General features: G+C 31.5%; 1 protein-coding gene across 1 annotated transcript; it reads right to left on the bottom strand.

Annotated features, from left to right (window-relative positions):
• Positions 1-785: 785 nt before the first annotated feature.
• LOC132302251 (uncharacterized) lies at positions 786-3688 on the bottom strand. Its single transcript, XM_059799106.1, has 3 exons — positions 3530-3688; positions 2110-2266; positions 786-972 (listed from the first exon to the last, which is right to left on the bottom strand). The coding sequence occupies exons 1-3, from the start codon at positions 3530-3532 to the stop codon at positions 926-928; spliced, it is 207 nt and encodes a 68-aa protein (XP_059655089.1). The 5' UTR covers positions 3533-3688; the 3' UTR covers positions 786-925.
• Between the last annotated feature and the right edge of the window lie 10224 nt (positions 3689-13912).

The raw sequence follows: 13912 nt of genomic DNA, 5'->3' as shown, positions 1-13912 counted from the left end.
GATAGTATGTAATTTAAAACTTCTATAATAGTTCACTTATCCTCCTTTCTATCTTCCACAGCCCCCAAACCCGGACCAATATTATCTCCGGTGTAATAGTGGTCCGGTTCACCCTATTAAAAAAACAGTCGTATCAATATTTCATGGAATCGGAACTCTGAGGATTTTTTCGATGCTTATTTTTGGGGATATACATCACTACCCATAAACCAATAAGCCGTCCTATCGATTATTCTTAATAAATGAAGAATTTCCAATGGCTAGAAAGTGGCCAGATCAGAATAATAAGTCGTTCTCTACTAGAAGGGAGGAAGAGAATCTGAAAATGGTGGCTGATTTGATTGATCAAAAATGACCCAGAGGAATACAGAAATACAAGTAAAAAGGAGAGTATTAGGTATATTAAGCAATGGATGCTTAAGAGAGGATCAATTGTTGGAGTGAGGATCAAAATGGGAGGTCATATCAGGCCTTCACCTGTAATTCTTATTATGGTATTTTAAGGCTTGTTTGTTTGGGCATAAAATATATATATTTTTTAAATTTTACGAAAAAAAAATATATATTAAAATTTAATAAAAATAACTTATTTATCAATTTTCGACAATTTATTTTATATACACCACCCGATGAACTCGACCTAAACCTTTGCTAAACACCGACAAAGTAAAAATAAAAAAATATTTTACCTGAAAAAAAAAAATTCTAAAAAGAATATTTTAGGTCACAACAATTGGAGCCCAAACATATTCTAAAAAAGACTTTTAATAATAATAATAATAATAAATAAATAATGGGAAGAGCACAGTAAGGTGCATTTTTATTCATATTCAAAGTTTTTTTACAAGTTGATTAAACATTGGTGTTGTAAATGTACTCTCAATTTCTCATTGTGGGCTACCATATCACATAATCTGTTTGTAGTTTAAGCCATGCCTCCACCTGTGGCTGTCCTGATTATCTGAAATAAAGCTGGAACAAATGGAGGGAAAAAGAAAAAAATTTGTAATCAGTAAATCATTAAGACCTGAGCAAAATTATAAAGAATTATGTTAGGTTCATATCAAGTATTCTAATTATTTCATGAATGAGTATTGAAAGTGTAATTGAGACTTAAACAATTCTCTAATAATTCATGTTTGCTTTAAACACACACACACACACACACACACACACACACAGATCCTCTAAGACTTTAAGATCCTCAACTTAAAGTTGCTGTTCATCTGCTTTAAAAAAATAAACGGCTTAAAATCTTGCAGTGATTTAATTGATTTATTGCTTAAGCCATTTACAAATAACTTATTTGATGGTTAACCAAACTATGTTTTCAACTAATAACTAATTTAGTCACTTTCTTGGTCAAATCAGCCAAAATAGTTCAATTCAAACACAGTCTAAAATAAATTCAACAAATGTGAACTATGATTTGGCCAACCCATCAGCAGCAGCAAAAGAGGAAACTATAATTTGGTACTATAATTTGGTGTGAGTGAATGGAATCAAATGAAGTGAGAATGAAATGTTTTTGTTTCTATTCTTTAATTTGGTAACTAATTTTAAAGTTGGAATGATGATTCTTGTCTATTTTTCGAGAATGGTGATTCCTACTAATTTATTTCAATTTTCAACTAAAGGAATGACCATTCCATTCCCACTTTAAAAATAAATAAATAAAACATTTGATGAAACAGCGACTACATATGATGTTTTTCTGTGCAACCAATGGGAATGAGAATGGTCATTCCATTCCCATTCCATTATCTGATTCATTCCATTCCCACTTTATTTCATTCAGACACACCAAACTAACCCTTAATACACGTGAAAATTTTGAAATGGCATTAACATTGAACAATTTATTTACCCGAAAAAAAAAATATAATAAATAAAATAGATTTAACTACTAAATATTTCTCATCATTTTTGCTATGATTTACAATAGAATTAAGTGTTAAGTTATGTATAGTTAAATGGATATTTGATACAAAAAACATCATTGCCATGTGAAAGTGTTAGAAGTTCCAAAGATCAGCTGGTAACAAATATGTTTAAATATGTTGACAAAGAATGGTTTCTTAAAACACTGATATTGAAGAATCATCTTACATGATCCGATGACGACGAACATGAAAAAGCCGAGCACGATAGGGCCAACATGATAGTTGCTTCCCTTTTTCGTAGTGGTTTCAGGCACAGCTCCTCTCTTCGTGATGTTCTTATCGAACCTCTGCACCTTCCTATCAGCAAGACGCCTTGATGTTGTCTGCAAAAATGAAATATAAGGTTCTCTGTGGAGAGTAGGCCTCAACTACACAAGTGCAAATGAATGAATAGGAATATATATATATATATATATATATATATATATATATATATATAGGAGCAAACTACTTCACAAAATTTCATTTCTCACATTGGCACGTAAATGATTTGAAAGCTTAATAAATTTCCATAAATTATTAGATATGTCCACAGGAAGCATATTAACTTAACGAAACGCTCTGCTGTAGTGGTACTTTAATTTGTCCTAGTGATTTGTTGTCACAGATAAGGAGGTTCTTCAGCTTATATGGACGGCTAGGGCGCAACACCTTAACCTTTTGGCTAAGATGACAACTGACAAGCATTCGGCCCATTACAAGTGGCATCCCTCGGACTATATAAAACATGAAATATATCCTTAAGAAATTGACATTTACCCGATCCGTGGGGTGCCTTGCACGAGTCATGTGGATTTAGTGGGGCTCCCCGGACACCATGGTTATCAAAAAATAAAAATGAAATGAAGAACCTACCCTATATTTTCGTTTCTGAAATTCAGTTTCTCTATAAATTTTTTTTTTTTTTTGTTGTTGAAGAAAATGATTAAAAAATAATAAAAAAAAGGTAGTACAAAAAAGAAAAAGAAAAAAAAGAGAGAGAGATTTAGAGTTATTTTTGTAAAAGTTTCATCTAGGCTCCTTTAGCTTGGAAAAAAAATTCAGAAAATATATATTTTTATTTTCTGTTGCGAAATAAAATATTTATTAAGAAAAAAAATATATTTTAATTTAACAAAAATAGCTTATCCATCGATTTTGGATAAGTTTTTGGATAAGTTATTTTACACACAGACATTACCTCAACTTTGACCTGTACCTTTGCCAAACACCTTAAATATATATATATATATATATATATATATTATTTGTTTTTTTGTGAAATGTTGGCGACATTGTTCATGAAAAAAACCCATTTTGGTGATTTTTTAAAAATCAATCCGATAATATACAGATTGAGGTTATCATGATAGTTATGCAGATTAGTGAATATCATTATAATAATAAATAAATAAAATCACATTGAACATCAAATCAAAATTGTAAACCTTAAGAAAATATATTGCATTTTTTTATACAAATTGAGATTGTCACAACAATAATGCAGATCGGTGAATATCATTCAAAACAAAAGAATCAGGTTACAAAATTCAACACAATACCAAAAATTATATATATATATATATATTTACGGGCATGAAAATTACCATGGTTACAGAGAGATCCGGCCGCCGGAAACGAATGTAGCAAGAAAATGGTCGGAGAATATCCCGGTGATTCGTTCTCTTACCGTTTCCGGCGAAGAAAACGAAACCAATTCTATGTGTGTGTGTGTGTGTGTGTCTCTCTCTCCTTTCTCAGCTAGCCCCACGCCTCTATTTAAGAAGCATCTGCGAGTGTGTTCATATATAGGTGGTGGTGAAGATTGATAATAGTAGGGTCCACGTCACGACCCTACACGTGTTTGGGTGAAACACGTTTTGAGGAACACGCGTCTCGCCGTGATTGGGAGACAAGATACACGTAGGCGAATTGGGTACAAGTGGACATTTCAGAAACACCTGTATTTTGTCTCTATTGTAAAATTAATTCCAATCTTTTTTAAAAATAAATAATAAAAAATCTGAGTTAAAATTCCAGTTTACCTGTATTTTGTCTGATTCTAATCTATTTTTATATATATATATATTATATTTATTTTCTGAGTTAAAATCCTAGTTTGCCTGTATTTTGTCTCTATTGTCAATGAATAATTAATTTCAATCTAGTTATATATATATTTAATTTTTTTGAGTTAAAATCCTAATTTGCCTGTATTTTGTCTTTATTATCAATGAAAAAATAAGTGTACTATATAAAAAATTTGGTCAGAGTCATGAAATACTATATATAGATATATATTTATTTAAATAGTAACATAAGTGATTTTAAACTATTTTTATATAGATAAAATTTTCATCTTTTCTTATAGTCCAAAACAGAGTAAATTATTCAATATGAAACTCTCTCAATCGGATTAAAAAAAAGGTGGACATAGGTATTCAATATATATATATACACTTTTTGTGATCGAATTTGCATTATACGAATCAACGAAAAAATTTCATTTAACATCATAGATTAAGCGACAAGTTTGTTGAACAAAAGAGACTGCAATTGATTTTAGACGGATAAAAATTTGTGAATGAAGAAAAATAATTTATCCATTCTTTTATCTTTTATTTTCTTATATTATTTCTATTGAACTAAGAAAGTTTGTTCATTCCTTTCTACTTTATTTCCACCCTTCTTCCTTCTTACCGAACAAAACATAAATAAGTTTGTACAACTTTCTATTCAACAATGGTTCGAAGAGAGAAATAAAAAAGAAAACAAGAAAAAGGAAAAAGTGGCAAACAGCGTTGCTGCCACGTTTTTCATGATGTTTATTATTTTTCTCAAGAAAATAAAAAATACCAAATCAAAATACAATTATAAAAAGTTTTAAGGGAATTATATAAATTAAGGCTCTTATTTACAACAAAGAAATCACTCATTTATCTTTAAAAAAATTGTAGTTTCTAGTTTTAATTATTGTATATTTAATAGAAAGGGCAGAACTAAATTTAATTTTTTAAGTTTTATTAGGGTTTGGATTTTATGATGATAAGTTTTGCTATTTTTTCTTTCTTTCTTATATTAAAAAAAAAAAAAAATTACTTTAAAAATATACCGCCAAATAAGTAGCCACCTAAATCGATATAAAATTACAAATTTAATTTCGTGAAGTATGGCATTTTCCTTATATATATATATATATATATATATATATATATATATATATATATATATATATTTAAAAAAAGGTGCAGCCATGGGCCAAACTATGTTACAATTTTGGGTCTCATTGTTTGGTTACTGGACCATGCAAAGGCCCAAGGCTTCAAAGCTCCTTCTTTTCATTCATGGGATTGCCCATTTAGTTGGTTGGGTCCTCAACCCAAGCCCGATTTCAACTCTAACCCAATACGATAATTTTTTTTTTCCCCAAACGGGTTAAAGTCTAATTGGGCTTGGGTTGATTGGGTAAGATTTTAAATTATTTATTAGTTGTAAACTTTGTCATGTTTGATGTTAATTTATTATAACATTATCTTGTAATCTAGTTGGCGGAGCGCTTAACTTCCGAGTAAGAGTGCCCGTTAGTCATAACAACAAAATGAATTTGGGGAAAGCCTATTCAAATTTTGAAAGAATGATTTCATCACTTAAATTGAACCTACTTTTTCTCAAAAAGTTTTATATTATAAATATTTATAGTATTTCTTCTCATTTATTGTTATTTTTTTTTAATTAATTTCTCAACCCGTGTAATCATTTACATTAATGAGAATTCTTGGGGCATTCTTTAAAATTTGAAGGTTACAAGATAGACATATCAATAATATATGAAATGTCCCCGTGAGCGTCGCGCAGTTGGATGGTAGGACGAATCGTATTCAATATACTGAGTATGGATTCGAATTCCCTCTTCTACTTAAGTTCGTAACTTAAATTTCACACGTATCATGAGACTAATGCAAGTGAGGAGTCCTCCAATGAAAAGACGTTTGAAAAAAAGGCTAGGAGTGTGTTGATTTTAGTCAAAAAGAGCAGCAGATTTTAGTGAACTATTGGGCCTAAAAAATGTTAGCCTCTAATTGCTATAAAATGTATAGAACCTTATTGTTCTTCATATTCGATTAATTTGACTTAGAATCACATATCTCACCCTCACTAGTTAAGTTATTCTAAATGCAAATGGCAAATCGTTAGAATATTATAAGGTCTGTTTGCTTTGTCATTCGAAAAATAAAAAAATTATAAAAAAACAGTTATATAAAAACATATATTATGAACTCTTGTAGGTGAGGCCCATACTGTGTTTCAGGCCCAAAAATGGAGTCAAACCTAAGCCCAAAATGTGGTTTATGGGTGTCGGCATTTTTTGGCAATCATTACACCTCATTGGCTGCATCTATGCACGTGCCATACGTACATTATGGACCCATATTTTGGTCCACGTGACTTTCATTTCATGTCAAGGCAATTTGAACCGTCACTCTAAATTGGGTTGCACAGAGAACTGCCATTGTAACCCCGCCCGACTGGTTAGGTGTCTCGTACTCATAATGTGTTGTGGATCACACGTCGATAAGAGATATTGACCGTCGGGTGCCGTCAATTTTATTATTTATTGGTTACATTTGTCTCGCCGAATAAAGATAATTAAATATAGGGATAAGTGCATAAAACACCCCTAAATATATTTCGCGTAACATTTTTATCCCTTATTTGAAAAAGTATACAAAAAACACTCATAATCTTTTCACATTATGCAAAAATACCCCATCTGACATAAATTAGTGCTGTAATACTCGTTTTGCCCTTTTACTCTTCTGAAAATACCTAAAAGGGTATATATGCCACTAATTTCATAGTATAAGGGTGTTATGGGCACATTACCTTATATATAAACTTTTTTCAATATGTAGAACAATAATTTGAATTTTTTGAGATTTCAGTTTACTATTTTCTACAAAAAAAAAATTTTTCTTTATTTTTTATTTCATACCAACACTGTTAAACAAAAAATAAATAAAAATTTTTCAGTATCATTGTGCACTGGTTTTCGAAGTTTGGGAAAATTTTATTTTCTTTAGTTTGTACTTTATTTTTGTTTTTTATTTTTTTATTTTTTATTTTTACTTTTCTTTTATACTTTTATTTTTATTTTTTATTTTTGTCTTCACTTGTCCATTGCCGGCCTCCTCCAATAGTGTCATTTTTTATCATTTTAAAAATTATTTATTTTTATATATTTTATAAAATAGTTCAGAAAGAGTAATTTAGTCAACTTAGGATTTAAATTTGTCAGACTTATTTGCACCAAATTAAAACTTTATGGGTATTTTTTGCACGTAAAGGATGTGATATGCACTGTAAACATATTTTAAAGGTGTTTTTTGCACTTGATCCTTAAATATATACAATTTTATATGCGTATCCCAGGAAAAATTGATAACTGCTATGAAATGAATTTTGTGATGTTTATCACAAAAACGTATGTTAAACGTATATGCACATCTTGAAATTTATTGAAAATGTGTATTACTACTATTCTATACAAAGATGTTGTTTTTTATTTTGAACACATGACTTTAAGATCATAACAAGAGCAACCTTGTTACATTACATCACACCAACTCTCATAAATAAAACACATTGGGCATCACGTCTAGGTACAACATGGTACAAAACATTACACATGATATTGAATGCAACAAGAAAATGTACTAAACCATGATTGTCATCAATGTCATCATCTTCAACATTGTGTATTCATTATGATCCATCTTTGAGGTAGTTGGAAACCATTTTAATAATAACTACGAACACTCGAACAATTCATTATGTACTGGACAACAAATACTACTTTCTAGTAATAATAATCTAAAAACACTCGAACAATTCAATATGCATTGGACAACAAATAGTACTTTCTAGTAATATTTATATATGAATGACAAGCCAATTCTGCAGTAGAAGATTCTTCCAAAAACCAGGAATGAAGGTTTTATATATATATAAGAAAAAACCTAGGAATGTTGTTGGGATATTTGAGGCTTGTGTTGACAACTTCTTTTAAAAAAACAAAATTAGCCCGTCTAATTGTTTACAAGTGAACACAACAAAGATGAAGTGACATCGTAACATCAATATCACTTGAAATTTCATCAAGGTCAATCACTTGATTAAGTAAAGAAAAGATAAAGACCTTAACGGATTGACCCGAGCCTTTTATACATTTTTAACACATGATATTTGATTCCAACTATTCTTTTATTTGATATTATATTTGAAGTGAGAATGATTATTCATTTGAAATAAAAATTCATTTCACATCTAAACCGATGGAATGGAAATTAATTCTAATGAATGAAATTCTTTGCTACTGCCACTACCGCCACCACTGCCTTCCACCTCCACTCAAGCACGGATGTATAATTTTTTTTGTTATTGCATTTTATACTTTAAATTTTGTATTTTTTTTATATTTATACCCATAAATTTTTAAAATTATCTCCACTGAAATGATGAAAAAACCCCTCTTTATAAATTCCCCATATGAATTTCTAGATCCATCCCTGCTTCCACTAGTTGGAATTGGTACATCAGTTCATATTTGCAACCAACCAAATAAAAAAAAAAAAAAATGAGAATGACCATTCCATTCAATTTTCATGCTCATTTTATTTCCAACTTCATTTCATTCCTCCGTACTAAAATAGGCCTTAAAAAGTTCATGTAACATAACTTCTTCTTCTTCTTTTCTTTTTTTCTTTTTCTTAAAAAAAAAAAATGATTGGTTTGTTCTCTACTCTGAATTTAATATAAAAAATAGCCATTTTTTTTTTTTTTTGAAAATGACAAGCTAGCATTAGGGGTGTCAATTTTTACCATCCCGTTGGGGCCCCGGTCCTTTAATAACGGATATGGGAACACCTTTTATATTGTTGGGGCAGGCATGGATACAAATTTTGTACCCGTTGCGGGTCACGAGGCGGGTAAGGGTTCAGTATACATATCCGCCGTGGCTCCGCTCCACCCGCCCCGCTAAGCATATAACTATATTTAATATATATCCGCTAAGCATATAACTATATATATATATATAGTTTAGAACTTCTTGTGATTTGGTTGAATTAAACCCTTATTTTTGTTGATTATGTTCTTAAATTATGTTATGTGCATGTTATTTTTTTATTTTTGTTGGGATTCATTGGTATTAAATTTGCTTTTGTTTTAGTTACGGTGGAAGTTGGAGTTTAGAATTTCTTGTGATTTGGTTGTATTAAACCCTTATTTTTGTTGATTATGTTCTTAAATTATGTTATGTGTATGTTATTTTTTTTATTTTTGTTGAGATTCATAATTTTATTTATGTTGTGTCATTCCCAGACTTTCCACATTTAAATAGTAGTAGCTTAAGTCTTAAAAAGTGAGAGAAAAAAATTTGTTAGCGGAGCGGGCACGAGCACAATATTTTCCAACGGGGTGGGACTGGATATAAAAATCTAACCCGTCACGAGTCACAGAGCAAATATGAACTTGACAAAAGTTAAATGGGGTGGAATGGGATTTAGGGAATCCCGTTCCAAACCTTCCGTTGGCATCCCTAGCTAGCGTACTAACATTTGGGCTTGCTGGGCCAAGCCCACGGAATCAGAATTAAATGCTGTTTGGTTACAGATACACTACATATATTTAGTGCTTGTTGTCAGAGTTGGCTAAAAGAGTTGTACAATGAAACCAATGATTGTAGTATCATGACTCAGTGATTTGATCTTCCAAATTCATATAAATCTTGAATTTTGTCAAATTTCATCCAAAACAAAATCGGAACTTTTAATTTTCAAAATAAATAAATGAATCGGAACCTTTTCCTTGTTCATTTATAAACCTCCAACTTTAAAGAGAAGGCGAGGAGCTCCAGCTTCATTTTGTACGTTTGAGGGTGTTCGCGTGAGAATATTTACCTAACCGGCCAAAAAAAAAAAAAATCATATGTTTAAACTCTTTAATATGCTTTACATGTTTCTGGTATTTATTTATTAGCATAAAAGTTTGAAAGTGAAAAAAAAATAATAATAATAATAATAATAAAATTGTTGGCCCTGTGGTTTTCCAACAAGAAACCTAAATTTGGTTCGTACAATTAATTCCTGGCCCATCAATAATTTTTAAAATGTCCAATTTTTTTTTGTCCTATTTGCAATCACAACACATCACAATTAATTTTTCACTAAAGCAGCTCTGGCCCTTCCAGGGAGATGGGAAGTTGCTCTCATTGTTTTGCTGTTCACAATTCTTTTTTTTTTTGGATTTTACAAATACTTGCAACACTTCCACAAATGCCCTCCCATACTTTAAATTAATATTGCAGCAATTTTAAATCGTTAATGTAATAACTTTAAATACATGTACATATATGTGTTGAATCCTCGATTTAATAGTGTAGCAGCATTATAACACGATGTAATATGCTACATGAGTGTTACATTTTCGATGCAAATGTGTTGCATGAGTATCGTTGCCACATGTGTATTGCGTGTGTGATGTAATGTGTTGCACTATTAATTTAATACTCTTTCTATCTCATATTAGTAGTCGATGATTTTTTTTAGGGTGTTCTAAATTAGTTGTCCATTTGACAAGTCAAAATAAAATTTTTATTATTACTCTTTGATGGAGACGTGCACTTAGATATAATTTTAAATGGGATAATGTATCAATACTAAACACAAGTAACACACAAAAATAGACACATAAATGAATGAAGAACAAAAGAGAATTCGAATCTTTAACCCCAACATTCTTTTCAGAAGGAGAGGTCATACCATCTCGACATTGGACGAGCGGTGTACACATAGGATGTTATGATTATGTTGATGCAAAGTGGATGAAAACTTCTCTTCCAACTCTTCTTTTTTTCCTTCACTTTTATTGAAACAACAATGATTGAAACAACCATTTGCCTAGCTTGCAGATTGTGACCAGCTGGGTGGACCCATTTTGTTGCAAAAAATTCAAAAGCTCGTGATGATGGATCCCCTTAATCATTTAAAAAGAGCAATCACAGAATGCTGGAAGTCCATTTTCGACTGTTACAAGTGTAAAGAGATGGTTTCTTCACACATATTATTGATTGCGCATGACACGAACACACACACACATATATACATACATATATATATATATGTATGCCATATTGCCATGTAATGCTGTTCTCAATGCTCTAAGTGTTCAAATCCTTCACTTTTTCTAATCATTTGGTGGAATGCATGCTGTATCACTCACTTATTCAACTTTAATGTGCGTTTTATCACCTTCCATTTTTTTTATTCTTCTTTTTTTAAAAAAAAAAAACACACACACACACACACACACACACACATATATATTTTATGGGACCTAGAATGGGAAATTAATCAGGCACTCCTTGGATAATTGATGATTTCGTCACTTTGCTTATGAAAATTTGAAGGGCATATGGGTTGGTTGTTTCATCTGCATGTCTTACACTATAATAACCTCTTTATGAGTTCTCATCTAAGGATACGGATTGTGACCAAAAAATAAATAAATAAATAATTTAAGACATAAATCAGGAAAAATAAATAATTTTTTATGAAAATTCAAGCGAACATGCACATACCTATAATATTAACCCTGACAGACACTTTAACTTTCATTCTAAAAATGAGAGATCATACCATCTGAAATAATATCTAGTACAAAAAAGTAAATAAATGAACATGATTGAGTTGTATTTAGTGAAAGAATTATTACTTTACAAGGTTTGTGATACACCGAGGATTGTCCCATATCGGATCTAAATGGGGAAGTAAATGGGTATATATAGACTGAGTGTTAGTCCACCTAACAAGTTCAGCTTTTGGGTTGGATATATGCGAAACATCCGGCCTGCAACAAGGGCATTATGAGTTCGGGTGGAGGATAATGTTACATAAATCCGGATAGGAAAATAAATGGGTACATAAGGGCTGCGAGTGTTAACCCCCCATCTAATAGTTTAAATTTTTGGGTCGGATTATGAAGCACTTGGCCGTTACATAATCATAGATATTTTTAATTATATATATATATATATATATATATATATATATATAGTGTGTGTGTGTGTGTGTGTGTGTGTGTGTGTGTGTGTGGGGTGGGTTGTGAGAGTTGAATGTAGTACTCATGGATTTTGTTGAAATGGGTGGTGGTCCTAGTTCTCAAAACTGAACAGATTGCTTGATGGTTTTATGGGATTTATTGTCCAATCCATTGTGGTATATATGGAGAGCAATGACATAATCATATCAGCTTTAATTTGTTGCACACCTAAATTTCAATTTTCTATGGACACATTATGATGAATTGACCCACCCAATTTTTCATATAAAATTTGTGCCCTAGTTTCAGCCAACTTCATGTCACCTAACATATCAAAATCAATTAGATTAAATCATTATGGTCAATTTAAACAGTCAATTTTTTTCATATAAAAATTTCCAATCTTCTGATCAGAAAAGTCTACACACAGTTAGAGGAAATCATTCCCAACCCTTTATTACTTAAAAAACTAATATGGAAGTACAACTCTCAGGTATTATTAACCTTTTAAAAATCACTCCTTTTCTATATGATTTTTATTCGAATTACTTTCTTTTAGATTCAAAAATATCGGAGTAAAAGTATATAATGAAGTATTTTAAAATTTTAAATAGGGAGAGAGGCAATTTTAAAATTTTAACAAAAATTATAAATAATAATGTAAATAAAAAAATTTAAGTGGGACCAGACACCCTCATCGTTCCCTTGGTAGTCGGTGCCTGACGATGGGCTGCCTTCTTATTTCCATGGCTCACTCAAACCACTCTTAGTTACTACTTAACACATAGTTGCTAAAAGACATTGTAATACCTCAGCTTTTCCCCAAGTCAAATAGACTGGTTGTTTAGCTCTGAGTGTGCCCTCCAGGGGTACGCTTGTAATTTCTCAATGCGCGAGCGTGTTAGGATTTTAAATTAGAATTTGTGGCCGAAGAGGATTTTGTTGTAAATAGCCTACCGATTGATTACTTGTTATAAGCTTGAAATGTGAAGTGAAAGACCGTAAGCTACACTGGGAAAGCAAGTAATGGCAAAGCAATGTAAACCTAGAATTACAAGAAAGCATGTGGATGTATTGAAATACAAAGCTAAGTTACATAATATGTAAATTTAAGTCTAAATCTAGATGGCACAGGTTCGGATAGGTGTATGAAAAATAATTGTGGTAATGCAGGACCTCGATCTTTTCATAGGGAGGTTCTATTTATAATGCTAGAGATCTTAGGTCATCGGTTAGATGTGTGCCATGTGGCCGACCAGGATGGTAATTTCATGATAAAGACTATCTTTGCACGTGAGGTGTCATCCTTGAACGGATACTATGACCCTTTAGGTATGCCTATGCAGCTAAGGTGATGAGTTGGGAATAGGACTATAGGCTCTTGAGTGCTATTTTTGGGGTCACTTTGCTCGGTACAATTATCTCTTGATGGGACAGAAGTTGGTGACTCTATCGATCTGTTACTAATCACCTAATATGTTCGGCCTTTGCTTATTCTGTGTGCTATGCTTAGCCAAAGAAGTCGTGCTCATAACATCTTTTATTGAAAGAATTAATCTTCTTACATCGAGAAACTGGGCATGGATGAGAAGGTTATTAACGTGGCAAAAAATGAAACCTAGTCATACTTCTTCTACCTTTCCAGACTTGGTTGGACCCATCTCTCTTCGTTGTGGTGCCTAGATGGACCAAATGCCCATTTTGAGTGCCGAACACTAAGTACCACTTTAATTGGGGCCATTTGGGGTTGCTACTATTTTTTTTTTTGTGAAAATACTTTAAAACAAAATACTGCAGTTGTATTATGTTGTGGACATGTTGTCGAAGAAAACATAAAACACATTTTGACAAGTATTTTGATCTGGGTGGTATTTGGTGGCTACTCATTTAGG

The sequence above is a fragment of the Cornus florida genome, unplaced genomic scaffold (genome assembly GCF_030987335.1).
Source record: "Cornus florida cultivar Cherokee Brave unplaced genomic scaffold, ASM3098733v1 CherokeeBrave_3.0.0_Hap2_Chr04, whole genome shotgun sequence".
NCBI lineage: Eukaryota > Viridiplantae > Streptophyta > Magnoliopsida > Cornales > Cornaceae > Cornus > Cornus florida.
Note: the sequence above shows the minus strand (reverse complement) of the source record. Positions and strands in the feature narration are given on the sequence as shown.

Bases quoted from the DNA above. Each gene is read 5' to 3' on its own strand.
- LOC132302251 (XM_059799106.1), bottom strand. The intron at 973-2,109 runs GTAAGATGATTC...CATTTGTTCCAG, and splicing joins GTTCGTCGTCATCGGATCAT to CTTTATTTCAGATAATCAGG.